Source organism: Syngnathus floridae, chromosome 22 (genome assembly GCF_059516105.1).
Source record: "Syngnathus floridae isolate MCC-2025c chromosome 22, RoL_Sflo_1.0, whole genome shotgun sequence".
Lineage (NCBI taxonomy): Eukaryota > Metazoa > Chordata > Actinopteri > Syngnathiformes > Syngnathidae > Syngnathus > Syngnathus floridae.
The window spans coordinates 3,242,386-3,255,882 of NC_142434.1; the positions used below are offsets into that span (position 1 = coordinate 3,242,386).

At 48.6% G+C, this 13,497-nt stretch overlaps 2 protein-coding genes across 3 annotated transcripts; one reads left to right on the forward strand and one right to left on the reverse strand.

Annotated features, from left to right (window-relative positions):
* The first annotated feature begins 6,084 nt into the window (after window positions 1-6,084).
* stmp1 (short transmembrane mitochondrial protein 1) lies at window positions 6,085-7,081 on the forward strand. The gene is made up of 3 exons (XM_088366249.1): window positions 6,085-6,250; window positions 6,372-6,425; window positions 6,494-7,081. Exons 1-3 carry the CDS (start codon window positions 6,236-6,238, stop codon window positions 6,563-6,565), a joined length of 141 nt encoding a protein of 46 aa, XP_088222375.1. The 5' UTR covers window positions 6,085-6,235; the 3' UTR covers window positions 6,566-7,081.
* Window positions 7,080-13,293, reverse strand: dhx57 (DEAH (Asp-Glu-Ala-Asp/His) box polypeptide 57). 2 transcript variants are annotated; one of them, XR_015855282.1, is made up of 22 exons: window positions 13,104-13,293; window positions 12,723-12,896; window positions 12,411-12,668; window positions 12,149-12,343; window positions 11,197-12,080; window positions 10,951-11,105; window positions 10,747-10,868; window positions 10,483-10,678; window positions 10,284-10,408; window positions 10,083-10,216; window positions 9,964-10,018; window positions 9,682-9,896; window positions 9,491-9,607; window positions 9,155-9,425; window positions 8,887-9,087; window positions 8,548-8,824; window positions 8,391-8,486; window positions 8,098-8,319; window positions 7,889-8,035; window positions 7,616-7,816; window positions 7,285-7,550; window positions 7,080-7,148 (listed from the first exon to the last, which is right to left on the reverse strand). XR_015855282.1 is itself a non-coding variant. In XM_088366240.1 (21 exons), the coding sequence occupies exons 2-21, from the start codon at window positions 12,890-12,892 to the stop codon at window positions 7,407-7,409; spliced, it is 4,185 nt and encodes a 1,394-aa protein (XP_088222366.1). In that variant the 5' UTR covers window positions 12,893-12,896; window positions 13,104-13,293; the 3' UTR covers window positions 7,080-7,406. The 2 variants fall into 2 exon arrangements, 1 of the variants encoding a protein (XP_088222366.1); XM_088366240.1 differs by having other exon boundaries at window positions 7,080-7,550.
* Window positions 13,294-13,497: the final 204 nt, after the last annotated feature.

A 13,497-nucleotide genomic window follows, 5' to 3' on the forward strand; every position in this document is an offset into this window, starting at 1 on the left:
AGAGCTTGGGTTAGAGGTAGGGTTAGAGCTAATGTTAGGGTTAGATCTAGAGCTAGGGTTAGGGTTAGATCTAGAGCTAGGGTTAGGGTTAGAGCTAGAGCTAGGGTTAGAGCTAGAGCTAGGGCTAGGGTTAGAGCTAGAGCTAGGGTTAGGGTTAGTGCTAGGGTTAGGGTTAGGGTTAGAGCTAAGGTTGAGTTAGAGCTAGGTAAGGGTTAGAGCTTGGGTTAATGGTAGGGTTAGGGTTAGGGTTAGGGTTAGAACTAGAGCTAGGGTTAGGGTTGGAGGTAGGGTTAGGGTTAGGGTTAGAGCTAAGGTTGAGTTAGAGCTAGATAAGGGTTAGAGCTAGGGTTAGGGTTAGTGCTAGGGTTAGGGTTAGATCAAGAGCTAGGGGTAGGGTTAGATCTAGAGCTAGGGTTAGGTTTAGAGCTAGAGCTAGGGTTAGATCTAGAGCTAGGGTTAGGTTTAGAGCTAGAGCTAGGGTTAGAGCTAGAGCTAGGGCTAGGGTTAGGGTTAGAGCTAGAGCTAGGGTTAGGGTTAGAGCTAAGGTATAGTTAGAGCTAGGTAAGGGTTAGAGCTAGGGTTAACTTTTTGACTTGCGGGCCGAATTGGGTTCTAAATTGAGACCGGGGGCCGAACCAGGAGCAGATGGATGTAGTGTTTGTGTGAAGTAATATAAACGCATAAAGGTTTTTGGCCTTGAGTAGGTATACCCATAATTAACTACCTACTCAAGGCCACCTAACCCTAACCCTAACCCTAACCCTAGCCCTAGTCTAGCTCTAACCCTAGCTCTAGCTCTAAACCTAACCTAGCTCTAGGGCTAACCCTAACCCTAACCCTAGCTCTAGATCTAACACTAACCCTAGCTCTAACCCTAACCCTAGCTCTAACCCTTACCTAGCTCTAACTCAACCTTAACTCTACCCTAACCCTAACCCTAGCCCTAACCCTAACCCTAGCTCTAGATCTAACCCTAGCTCTAGATCTAACCCTAATCCTACCTCTAACCCTACCTCTAACCCTTACCAAGCTCTAACTCAACCTTAACTCTAACCCTAACCCTAACCCTAGCTCTAGGTCTAACCCTAGCCCTAGCCCTAGCTCTAACCCTAGCTCTAGCTCTAACCCTAGCCCTAGATCTAACCCTAACCCTAGCTCTAACCCTACCTCTAACCCTACCTCTAATCCTTACCTAGCTCTAACTCAACCTTAGCTCTAACCCTAACCCTAACCCTAGCTCTAACCCTAACCCTAGCTCTAACCCTAGCTCTAACCCTTACCTAGCTCTAACTCAACCTTAGCTCTAACCCTAACCCTAAGCCTAGCACTAACCCTAACCCTAGCCCTAGCTCTAGCTCTAATCCTAGGCTAGTTCTAACCCTAGCTCTAACCCTAGCTCTAACCCTACCTCTAACCCTTACCTAGCTCTAACTCAACCTTAGCTCTAACCCTAACCCTAACCCTAGCGCTAACCCTAACCCTAGCCCTAGCCCTAGCTCTAACCCTAGCCCTAGCTCTAACCCTAGCTCTAGCTCTAACCCTAGCTCTAGATCTAACCCTAGCTCTAGATCTAACCCTAACCTTAGCTCTAACCCAAGCCCTAACCCTTACCTAGCTCTAACTCAACCTTAGCTCTAACCCTAACCCGAGCCCTAACCCTAACCCTAGCTCTAGCTCTAACCCTAACCCTAGCTCTAGATCTAACCCTAAACCTAACCCTAACCCTAGCTCTAACCCTACCTCTAACTCTAGCTCTAACCCTTACCTAGCTCTAACTCAACCTTAGCTCTAGATCTAACCCTAACCCTAGCTCTAACCCTAACCCTAGCTCTAGCTCCAACCCTAACCCTAGCTCTAGATCTAACCCTAACCCTAACCCTAGCTCTAACCCTACCTCTAACTCTAGCTCTAACCCTTACCTAGCTCTAACTCAACCTTAGCTCTAACCCTAACCCTAACCCTAGCTCTAACCCTAACCCTAGCCCTAGCTCTAGCTCTAACCCTAGCGCTAGATCTAACCCTAACCCTAGCTCTAACCCTAGCTCTAACCCTACCTATAACTCTTACCTAGCTCTAACTCAACCTTAGCTCTAACCCTAACCCTAACCCTAGCTCTAACCCTAACCCTAGCCTTAGCCCTAGCTCTAGCTCTAGCTCTAACCCTAGCCCTAGCCCTAGCCCTAACCCTAGCTCTAGCTCTAACCCTAACCCTAGCCCTAGATCTAACCCTAGCTCTAGATCTAACCCTAACTTTAGCTCTAACCCAAGCTCTAACCCTTACCTAGCTCAAACTCAACCTTAGCTCTAACCCTAACCCGAGCCCTAACCCTAACCCTAGCTCTAGCTCTACCCTAACCCTAACCCTAGCTCTAACCCTAGCCCTAGCTTTAACCCTACCTCTAGATCTAACCCTAAACCTACCTCTAACCCTACCTCTAACCCTACCTCTAACCCTTACCAAGCTCTAACTCAACCTTAACTCTAACCCTAACCCTAACCCTAGCTCTAGGTCTAACCCTAGCCCTAGCTCTAACCCTAGCTCTAGCTCTAACCCTAGCCCTAGATCTAACCCTAACCCTAGCTCTAACCCTAGCTCTAACCCTACCTCTAATCCTTACCTAGCTCTAACTCAACCTTAACTCTAACCCTAACCCTAGCTCTAACCCTAACCCTAGCCCTAACCCTAGCTCTAACCCTTACCTAGCTCTAACTCAACCTTAGCTCTAACCCTAACCCTAACCCTAGCTCTAACCCTAACCCTAGCCCTAGCCCTAGCTCTAGCTCTAACCCTAGCTCTAGTTCTAACCCTAACCCTAGCTCTAACCCTAGCTCTAACCCTACCTCTAACCCTTACCTAGCTCTAACTCAACCTTAACTCTAACCCTAACCCTAACCCTAACCCTAGCTCTAACCCTAACCCTAGCCCTAGCTCTAACCCTAGCCCTAGCTCTAACCCTAGCTCTAGCTCTAACCCTAGCTCTAGATCTAACCCTAGCTCTAGATCTAACCCTAACCTTAGCTCTAACCCAAGCTCTAACCCTTACCTAGCTCTAACTCAACCTTAGCTCTAACCCTAACCCGAGCCCTAACCCTAACCCTAGCTCTAGCTCTAACCCTAACCCTAGCTCTAGATCTAACCCTAACCCTAACCCTAGCTCTAACCCTACCTCTAACTCTAGCTCTAACCCTTACCTAGCTCTAACTCAACCTTAGCTCTAACCCTAACCCTAGCCCTAACCCTAACCCTAGCTCTAGCACTAACCCTAACCCTAGCTCTAGCTCTAACCCTAGCCCTAGCTCTAGCTCTAACCCTAGCTCTAGCTCTAACCCTAACCCTAGCTCTAGATCTAACCCTAACCCTAGCTCTTGATCTAACCCTAACATTAGCTCTAACCCTACCTCTAACCCAAGCTCTAACCCTTACCTAGCTCTAACTCAACCTTAGCTCTAACCCTAACCCTAACCCTAACCCTAGCCCTAACCCTAACCCTAGCCCTAGCTCTAACCCTAACCCTAGCTCTTGATCTAACCCTAACCCTAGCTCTAACCCTAACCCTAACCCTAGCTCTAGCTCTAGGTCTAACCCTAGCCCTAGCCCTAGCTCTAACCCTAGCTCTAGCTCTAACCCTAGCCCTAGATCTAACCCTACCTCTAACCCAAGCTCTAACCCTTACCTAGCTCTAACTCAACCTTAGCTCTAACCCTAACCCTAACCCTAACCCTAGCCCTAACCCTAACCCTAGCCCTAGCTCTAACCCTAACCCTAGCTCTTGATCTAACCCTAACCCTAGCTCTAACCCTAACCCTAACCCTAGCTCTAACCCTTACCTAGCTCTAACTCAACCTTAGCTCTAGATCTAACACTAACCCTAGCTCTAACCCTAACCCTAGCTCTAACCCTTACCTAGCTCTAACTCAACCTTAACTCTACCCTAACCCTAACCCTAGCTCTAACCCTAACCCTAGCTCTAGCTCTAACCCTAGCTCTAGATCTAACCCTAACATTAGCTCTAACCCTACCTCTAACCCAAGCTCTAACCCTTACCTAGCTCTAACTCAACCTTAGCTCTAACCCTAACCCGAGCCCTAACCCTAACCCTAACCCTAGCTCTAGCTCTAACCCTAACCCTAGCTCTAGATCTAACCCTAACCCTAACCGTAGCTCTAACCCTACCTCTAACTCTAGCTCTAACCCTTACCTAGCTCTAACTCAACCTTAGCTCTAACCCTAACCCTAGCCCTAACCCTAACCCTAACCCTAGCTCTAGCACTAACCCTAACCCTAGCTCTAGATCTAACCCTAACCCTAACCCTAGCTCTAACCCTACCTCTAACTCTAGCTCTAACCCTTACCTAGCTCTAACTCAACCTTAGCTCTAACCCTAACCCTAGCTCTAACCCTAACCCTAGCCCTAGCTCTAGCTCTAACCCTAGCTCTAGATCTAACCCTAACCCTAGCTCTAACCCTAGCTCTAACCCTATCTCTAACTCTTACCTAGCTCTAACTCAACCTTAGCTCTAACCCTAACCCTAACCCTAGCTCTAACCCTAACCCTAGCCCTAGCTCTAGCTCTAACCCTAGCCCTAGCCCTAGCTCTAACCCTAACTCTAGCTCTAACCCTAACCCTAGCTCTAGATCTAACCCTAGCTCTAGATCTAACCCTAACCTTAGCTCTAACCCAAGCTCTAACCCTTACCTAGCTCTAACTCAACCTTAGCTCTAGCCCTAACCCTAACCCTAGCCCTAGCTCTAGCTCTAACCCTAGCCCTAGATCTAACCCTAACCCTAACCCTAGCTCTAACCCTACCTCTAACCCTAGCTCTAACCCTTACCTAGCTCTAACTCAACCTTAGCTCTAACCCTAACCCTAACCCTAGCTCTAACCCTAACCCTAGTCCTAGCTCTAGCGCTAACCCTAGCCCTAGCTCTAGCTCTAACCCTAACCTTAGCTCTAGCTCCAACCCTAACCCTAGCTCTAGATCTAACCCTAGCTCTAATCCTAACCCTAATCCTATCTTTAACCCTAACCCTAACCCTAGCCTAACCCTAGCTCTCACCCTAACCCAGGTATGGGCAAACTACGGCCCGCGGGCCACATCCGGCCCACGGGACCGTTTAATCCGGCCCGCCGCTAGCTCTAACCTTAACCCTAGCCCTAACGCTAGCTCTAACCCTAACCCTAGCTCTAGATCTAACCCTAGCTCTAACCCTACCTCTAACCCTAACGCTACGTCTAACCTTAGCTCTAACGCTAGCTCTAACCCTAACCCTAGCTCTAACCCTAGCCCTAACTCAACCCTAGCCTAACCCTAACCCTAGCTCTAGGTCTAACCCTACCTCTAAGCCTTACGCCACTTCTGACCCTAACCCCAACCCTAAATCTAACCCTAACCCTAGCTGGAACACTAACCCTAGCTCGAACCCTAACCCTAGTACTAACCCTAGCTCTAACCCTAGCTGTAACCCTAACCCTAACTCTAGGTCTAACCAAAACACTAGCTCTAACCCTAGCTGGTACCCTAACCCTAGCTCTAACACTAGCTCCAACCCTAAACCTAGCCCTAATCACTAACCCTGTGTTGCAAATTTACTATGATAAAATAAATTTTGGTCCTGCCAGGAATTGAACTCGAGACGCTGGGGTGAGAGTCCAGAGCACTAACCACTACACTGTGGATCTTTTGTACACTATATGGTTTAATGGAGCAGCTCAAGCGAATAATTGTTGAATAATTCATCAGCATTAACTCTGCTACACTCGTGACATGGTTTTTCATTTTGGATGCGTTTGCAGTTCAATTCTTCACCATACCGACGGAATAAAAATCGAGAGGTTATTTGAATTCCACGCTCGTCACGTCTGCATGTGCGCTATAGTATGGTCGTCGTTATGTTTCATTATCATCTTTAATGTCTGCAGGCGCAAAGCATTAAATATCGGTATTTTTTACAGCCAGAAATGCAAACGAGACGTTTCGTTCAGCGTTTTTAATGAGAATTCGAACAGTTTTGGAAAGTTGTGACGAATCTGTAGTCGCGAAACACAAAACTGCGTAACTCGCCTTACAATCACAGTCGTAACTCGAGACGGGGAGCAAAATAACACGGGAGCAACTTGACATCTAACACCGGAAGTGAAAGCTCCACTTCTTATAGCTAAGCTTTGACACACGGACATTATTTTTTTCTTCAAATAAACTAAGTCTACCACCTTTAAACCTTTAACGTTGCACTATGTTACAATTCTTGGTGAGTTAAGTCTTTTTTTTTTTATTTCTTCGACCATTAACGGGAGTCGAAACGAAGGCTAACAGTATAATCAAACGAAACATGATTATATTTTTAAAATTGATATGTGATCATCTTTCAGGCAGGATTCACCTTGGGCAACCTTGTGGGCATGTACCTCGCTCAGAACTACGACGTAAGTTTATTAGCGCCATCAAAGCTCCAATTCTTCAGTGGAAACTATATTTGTATTTTGTCTTCAAGGTACCCAACGTAGCCAAAAAAATCGAGGCATTCAAGAAAGACGTGGAGGCTAAGAAGAAGCCCCCCGAGTGACCAATGTGGAAGATGTTTCCACCAAGAATATGCACTGTGTAAAACATCTATTTATTTCACAGGGTCGTGCAACATGCTTGATATATTTCATATATACATACGCGGAAACATTTATATCATACTCACAGAACTGTTACATATATTTTTATGAGATGGCTGGACCGTTTCTTGGCTGCTTTTAGATACCTAGTTTTTTGGGTGGTCTTGGTAGCCTTGGCGGGGGGAAAAAAAGTGTCACCATTTGGGGTTAGGTATTTGGTGAGGTGGATCTAAGATTAAAAAACTTTATAATGTCTTTTAAAAGCAAGAGAGTGGCCACAAAAACAGCTGACCAGTTCTGTGCAGTTGCTGATATGCCAACAATGGATTTCGACCAGCTCCTTGTTTGTTTATGTCCTGTTGTCATGGTAACGGCACATATTGGACTGACTTGGCCTCTCCCACAAAACTGTACAAGACTCGCCAACAAAATGTCACGGAGAACCAAAGATGCAAATAAAAGCCAAGAAAAAAGTACCTTGCTTGTTTTATTTCAAATATCTTGAAGCCCTTGGTGGTCACATTGCGAGCATGCAAATCCATTCTGAAAAGCATGCAGACACAAAAGGACCTTCCTGTCCTAAGTCACTTTGGGTACAAGGCATCCAATATGGATCCTGGAAATCATAACGTGCAAAAGCATGCATAGCAAATGACTTTTTTTTTACAATGGAAGTTACCATGGTGACATAGCATCTTAAAAAAAAATGCTGTCGGGACCCAAAACGTTTGTAAACAACGATGGATTTCTTTTCTTCCTGTAGCAAAAAAAAAAAAAAAGGTCAGAACGCTTGGGAGATGGTTACTGAGTGGACACGAGGTTGACGATCATGTGGATGATGCGGGAGCCGCGGGGGCAGCTGCACAGGTCCATGCTGGGGTTCTGGATTTTGTCCTCCAGCAGGCGGTCCAGCTCCAGGCGCAGCTCCTTTATCAGCTCTGCCACCTGTATTAAGCGCAACCTCATGAATTATTAAAAAAAAAATAATAATAAATGAGCTGAGTGCTAACCTGGTGAGAATCGGCAGCGAATCGAATCCATCCGTCGTCCAGGGAGATGACAAACTGGCCCTTGCGCATGTCCACGTTGATCTCCCCGCCTCCGAAGAGCACCAAAGCGTACACGGACACCATGCTGCAGTCCCGGATGAAGACCCGACTGGTTTTCACCTTCTCCAAGTACACCAGGTAGGGGCTTTCGTACCAGCGGAACTTTAGCGCAGAAGGGGGACACGGCTCGAGTCGGTTCGCTCCGGCTTTGTCTTGATTCGTGGCGGCACTCACGGAGTAGTTGACGGACGAGGGGTGAACGTGGACGCAGCCGTCGTTCTTAGTCAGGAAGTGCAGTGATTGTACCTGCACCACATTGGGATAGAGGGCAGCACACAGCATGGCAGACATGAGGTCCATGTTCTCCGCATTGAGGTTCGCCTAGAAGAGAAAGAATATATCATTTCATTCAAGTAAATCTAACGTCTAGATCTGCTAGATACCTCGGGACCCGTAGCCTCCAGAACACCGTCGGAGCCTTTGGAGCTGAGTCGCTCGATGTCCCTGGACCTCAGGCCTTCTTTGATGAAGCCAATGTCGGAAAGCAGCTCGGCGAACTGCCGCTTGACGCAAGCGATTTCCTGCAGAACCCGCCCGGACAGGAAGTTCTCCCGGCAATAACCGTGGCCAGATGCTTTGGTTGCCTTTTTAGCGCTGCACCAACCCTAGAACACAAAAAAGACAAACTAATGATAAAAGTTCAAATCAACTCTGTTTCATCTTTGTAAATGAGCACCTTGTAAGCCTGCAGCAGAGCCAGGTGGTCACTCCTGGCCACGGCAAAGGCCAGTTTCTTCAAGTTGGCCTCCTCCTGCTTGCCCCACGGTGACACCTTGAAGACAAGGAGATCAGTACACGTCGCTCCAACGACGCCTTTCCAAACGGGTTCTTACAAAAGGTGATTTGAAGGCGAGACTGGCAGCGATGGTGAGCGCCGGGTCGAGGCAGCGGAAGATGGCGCCGAACAGCATGAGCTTGCCGACGCGTACGTCGACGGGCAGGCGGGCCAGGTGGTAGCCTAGCGGAGTGAGCTTCTCCTCTGCCGTCAAGGCGCCGAGGTCCTGCAGGCGCCGCTCGGCCGCCTCCAAGCTGCCCGTGGCCGGCGGCTCGATGAGGCAACGGAAGACGTCCTCCAGCGGTCGCTCGGCGAACATGTCCAGGATCTTGATGCTGAAGCAGAAGGGAGCAAAGTGTGATTCTGGCTCTCCAGAGAGCCGGGCGGATGGATGTACCGGAGGCAGAGCTGCTCCAGGGGAACTCTCTGGATCTGGGGAATCTGTTGCTCGGCCAGCTGGTGTCGGAAGCAGTGGCTGGTGAAAAGGTGGAAGCACACCCCGGAGGCCACGCGGCCCGCCCGGCCCTTCCTCTGCAACGCGTTGGCCCGTGAAACCCACGACTCCTCCAGGCTCTCCATGCTTTTGGACGCGTCGTAGCTGAAAAGAGACACTCATCACGACAAAGGCATCTCCAGAACTCAGCCTTCCACTTTTTGAGAGTCACCGTTTCTCCTTCATCTTGCCGCAGTCGATGACGTACACCACGTCGTCGATGGTGACCGAGGTCTCGGCGATGTTGGTGGAGATGATGATCTTGGTGACGCCCTCGGGCGGGCGGTTGAAGACGGCCTGCTGCTCCTCGTTGGACATCGTGGAGTGGAGCGGGTACACCACGCATCGGTCGGTGCGCCTGTTGCTGAACTTCATGTTTGACCGCAGCTGCTCGAAAAGCATCTTGATCTCGGCGAGGCCGGGAAGAAACACCAGCACGGCACCTGGAGCCGGCGAGAACCGTCAAAGTCGGCGGTTCGTGACTTCACCCCGCTTCGGTGAGTCTTACCTGGGGGGTAACTGTGCTTTCCATCCACAATCCACTCCAGCAGACTTTCTATCAGGTCCATATTGATCTTGTCCAGGTCCATCGCGGCAATGGTCTTCAGCACCGACGGTTTACAATCTGAACGGTCAGCAAAAACACCCGTCGGGTCATGTCGTCGTCTCCATAGCGACGGTGCCTTTCCCCAAGTTCACCTTTGAATCTAACCGTAAGTTCCTGCAAGCTGAGCTGCTGGTCGGGCACCGAGTCCTTGACAAAGTCCTTTTTAGTGAGAGACATGAAGTTCCACATGTCCTCCTCCAAGGTGTCCACGATGCCCTTCGGCGCTCCCCTTCCACCCTGCCGACTCGCAGCCGAGGAGTTTTGCCGGTTTGAGCGCATGTAAGGGCTCCCGTCCTCCACCACGTAGCTGAAAACACCGATGGAGATGATCACAAGCCACTCGTTAAGACTTCTATCCATGGAGAAGCACTAACCGGGTCAAAGAGATGGCGTCCTCCAGGAAGAGCTGAGTCACGGGGAAAGTGTGACCTGGACAGATTTATACATAATCAATGAAAGAAAAATGGCTGCAAAAGATTTTTTTTTTTTTTACCAGGTATGTGTACAGTAGGACAGTCGTAGAAATATTCCGAGAAGAGGTTGGCGTTCAGTGTGGCGCTCATGAGGATAATCTTCAAGTCAGGTCTCTGAAGAATCAGGTCTTTGAGGACCAAAAGGAGGAAGTCACTGGAAAGATAGAAATTGAAGTTCACGAGGTGGCACCTTGCCCTAAGTAAGTGTCTATTTTTCAGACCTTTCATCCGTGCGTTCGTGCACCTCATCCACGATGACGTGGGTGACGTCTTGAAGGTCCGCGTCGCTCTGCAATCTTCTCAGCAACACTCCTGTGGTGCAGTAAAGCAGCCTGGTGGCAGACGACTAAAAGTGGGGAGGGGAGAGATTAAAAAAAATTTTTTTTTCATTCCTTTTTGCTGATGCAAGCGTCAACCCACCCTGACACTCTCCAGGCGAATCTGGTAGCCCACGGAACGCCCGAGACTCTCGCCGCGTTCCTGCGCCACCCGCCTGGCCACCGAGGTGGCGGAGATTCGTCGCGGCTGAGTACACACGATGTTGGCCACCTTATCGGCCGGACCGGCCAAGGAAGCGTCCAGGATGAACTGGGGGATCTGAGTGGTCTTACCGCACCTTCAGAGAAGACCAACATTCGTTGAAGAGTGTCGTTTGACGACACGTGAGGGAGTCCACTGCCTCACCCCGTCATACCGCTGACGACCAACACTTGACAGCTTTCCAGCAGTTCCAGAATGTTGTATCTTTCATCCCAAGCCGGCAGCTTCGTCCTCTGCTCCAGCATTGACCTGAAGCTTTTGGAGGACTATCAAGTGATGTAACGAGTTGTTAGCACAGAAACGCAGATGAAGCTTTTGGTTTTTTTTTTTCCTCGTGTATGTCTGCACCTGTTTTTTGGCAAAGTCCTTGCAGAGCTTGCCATTCTCTTGCAGCAGACTGGAATTATTGGTCACTCTCTTCCTCAGGTTGACGGAGCTGACGTTCTCCACGAGGACGGCGGCCACTTTGTTGTCTTCTTCTGGCCCATCTGCTTCTCCGGCCCCTTTTGGCAAAAAATATGAAAGACACGGCGGAATTTAGACACTGTTCATCATCCTTATGATTTTGACTTCTGTATCTCTTGTATGGCGTACCACAGGGTTCAATTTTAGGTCCCCTACTGCTTCCATTGTATTTGCTTCTCGGAATAGCGTCCTCACGGTCTACTGGCGGTGGGGTCCTTCTGCTGGGACAGACGCTTTCCACCAAAGCCTTGCTGGTCCTGACTTTCCGCTTTGCCATGGCAACCGAGGCAGGAGGAACCACGACGGGCGGTGGCTTGCTGTATTTATGATGCGCGACCCCCAGCAGCTCCTTCATGGTGGTCTCGTCCTCGCACACGCTGACCAGAGTGTAAACCACAGGTTCTTTGTTGTGGGCGGCCATCAGGGCTTCCCCAAATAACCTTTCGGTCACGCTGAGCCTCCCGGCGGCGCCGACCGCCTCGTCGTTGGTGCTGTAGGCCACGACCGGTGCTTGAGACGGATAGCTGTTCCCTTTGGGAAAACGGATCTCCAGTTCGTATTCCGGGGGAGAATAACTGCTGATCTCGGTCTGAGCTGGTCCGTATTGGTCAGATAAGCCTTTATCGGGAGCTTGGTGCTTGAACTTGCATTTGCTGCCGTACCTACAGGTGTTTCCTTTCAAGTAGAACTGGCAGACTTTTTTCGAAGACTTCTCGCTGTAGTTTTTTTCTATCTTGTTTGTGAGGAATGGGGTCTCCAAGGTTATGACCCATACTGAATTGGTTATGCGCTCCTGGAAACGGTCCCCAAAAATGGCAGCCAGCGCCAGGGCTTCCTCCTGCCTCTGGTTCAGGCACTCGTCGATGGGCGTGGCGGAGGGGCCCGCGTTGGAAACCGCTTCCTGTCCGTAGCGCTCAGTGTAAACCTCGTTAAGAAGCTGCTCCAATGTAATCCCGAAATCTCCTCCACAGGACTCCAGCGCCTGCTTGCTGCGTTCACGGTCAAAGCCATACCTAGACCAAAAAAATAAAATAAAATAATAAGAAAATAATAAAAGAATTTGGGAGAGACACGAGATCACCTGCTGAGTTTGCCGATAGCAAACAAGGAGACGACAGGTTCGGCTGGGGGACGTTCATGGTCAGACTCGTATTCTTCCGGGCTCGCCGCTCTCTCCACAGGCTCATCGGTGGTGGACCAAAACTGGCCTTCCTCACGATGGTCCATCTCATCGTATTCTTCTGCTTCCTCCTCCTCGTCATTCAAACTGGTATCACTGAGGACATAAATAAGAGCAATGGTTTTTAAAGTGTTTTTAATGCTCCTCTTAATGCTGGTCTTACCTGAGCTCATCCAAGTTCCTCAGGTCCCACAGCAGGTCCTTGACGAGTTTTTGGTTCGTGTTGGTCATAAAAATCTTCTGCATAGGCATGCTGCTGGTTTCATGCATCCTGCTGTCACTCGCCTTGGCGTACGTCTGGTTCTTTGCCAAGGGTTTGGGAAGAACCGACTTTGTTTGGTTGTATTTGTATCCAGCTCCACCTCCTCGTCCGGGATTGCCATTCCTGATATGGCTGCCGCTAGTTTGTGCGTTGGCGTTTCTGGAGGTGAAAATACAGATTTATGACAGAATAGATCAAACTGAAGGTTTATACCTGTTGTATGGGCGCTGGGGTCCAAAACAAAGGGTGAAATCGTCGTCATCATCCCAGCGGCCACTTTCTCCTTTTCTACCTCCACCTCCTCCTCCTCCACCTCCTCTCCCTCTTGGTTTGTTAAATTTCCCTCCTCCTCTATTGGGCTTCCCACCTCTTCTTGTACTCATTTTTCTGTCGACAGAACCAAATTCAACCATCAGCACACCATAAAATTTATTTTATTAAATCAATGCCAAAATGTTTGAAAACAAACACAGTGGAAGCAAAACTAAGTCAAACATTTTCGTTCCAAAACTTCAAATAAAGAAAGACAAAACTTTTGACGCGCCGCTTAACGAAGCGGTGTATTAATTTAGCACGAAGTGCTAAAATGCTTACCGGCCGGCTTCCAATGAAATAAGAGGCTTTCTCGGAGGTTTTAATTTGAGCTATGAGTTTAAGCGACGTGTTATAGAAAAATGTCACGTTAAAAAAAATGAACTCTATAAGAACAAAATAAAACAAAACAACACAAAATACCGCATGAGGAAGTAGCTAGGCACTTGCTGGTCGTTGATTGGTCAAAATTCAGAGGTCAAAGTTTTCACTTCCGGTAAAGCTACTGTTGAATAGCTACCATACCGGAAGAGAATAAACAAATAAATAAAATTACATATGCTGGAGAACCAAAAAGCAAACCTTTTGATTCCATGATTTTTTTGCTATGTTTTCCCCTTAGTCATAATTGCACCCCATACACTGCGTATTTAAAAAAAATAAAAAAATCAGACAC

Excerpts from the sequence above, each read along its gene's own strand:
- stmp1 (XM_088366249.1), top strand. Across the intron at positions 6,426-6,493 it reads ACCTCGCTCAGAACTACGAC|GTACCCAACGTAGCCAAAAA; the intron begins GTAAGTTTATTA and ends TTTGTCTTCAAG.
- dhx57 (XM_088366240.1), bottom strand. The coding sequence starts at position 12,892 with ATGAGTACAAGAAGAGGTGGGAAGCCCAATAGAGGAGGAGGGAAATTT. Across the intron at positions 10,869-10,950 it reads AGGACTTTGCCAAAAAACAG|TCCTCCAAAAGCTTCAGGTC; the intron begins GTGCAGACATAC and ends ATCACTTGATAG. Across the intron at positions 10,679-10,746 it reads GTCGTCAGCGGTATGACGGG|GTGCGGTAAGACCACTCAGA; the intron begins GTGAGGCAGTGG and ends TCTTCTCTGAAG.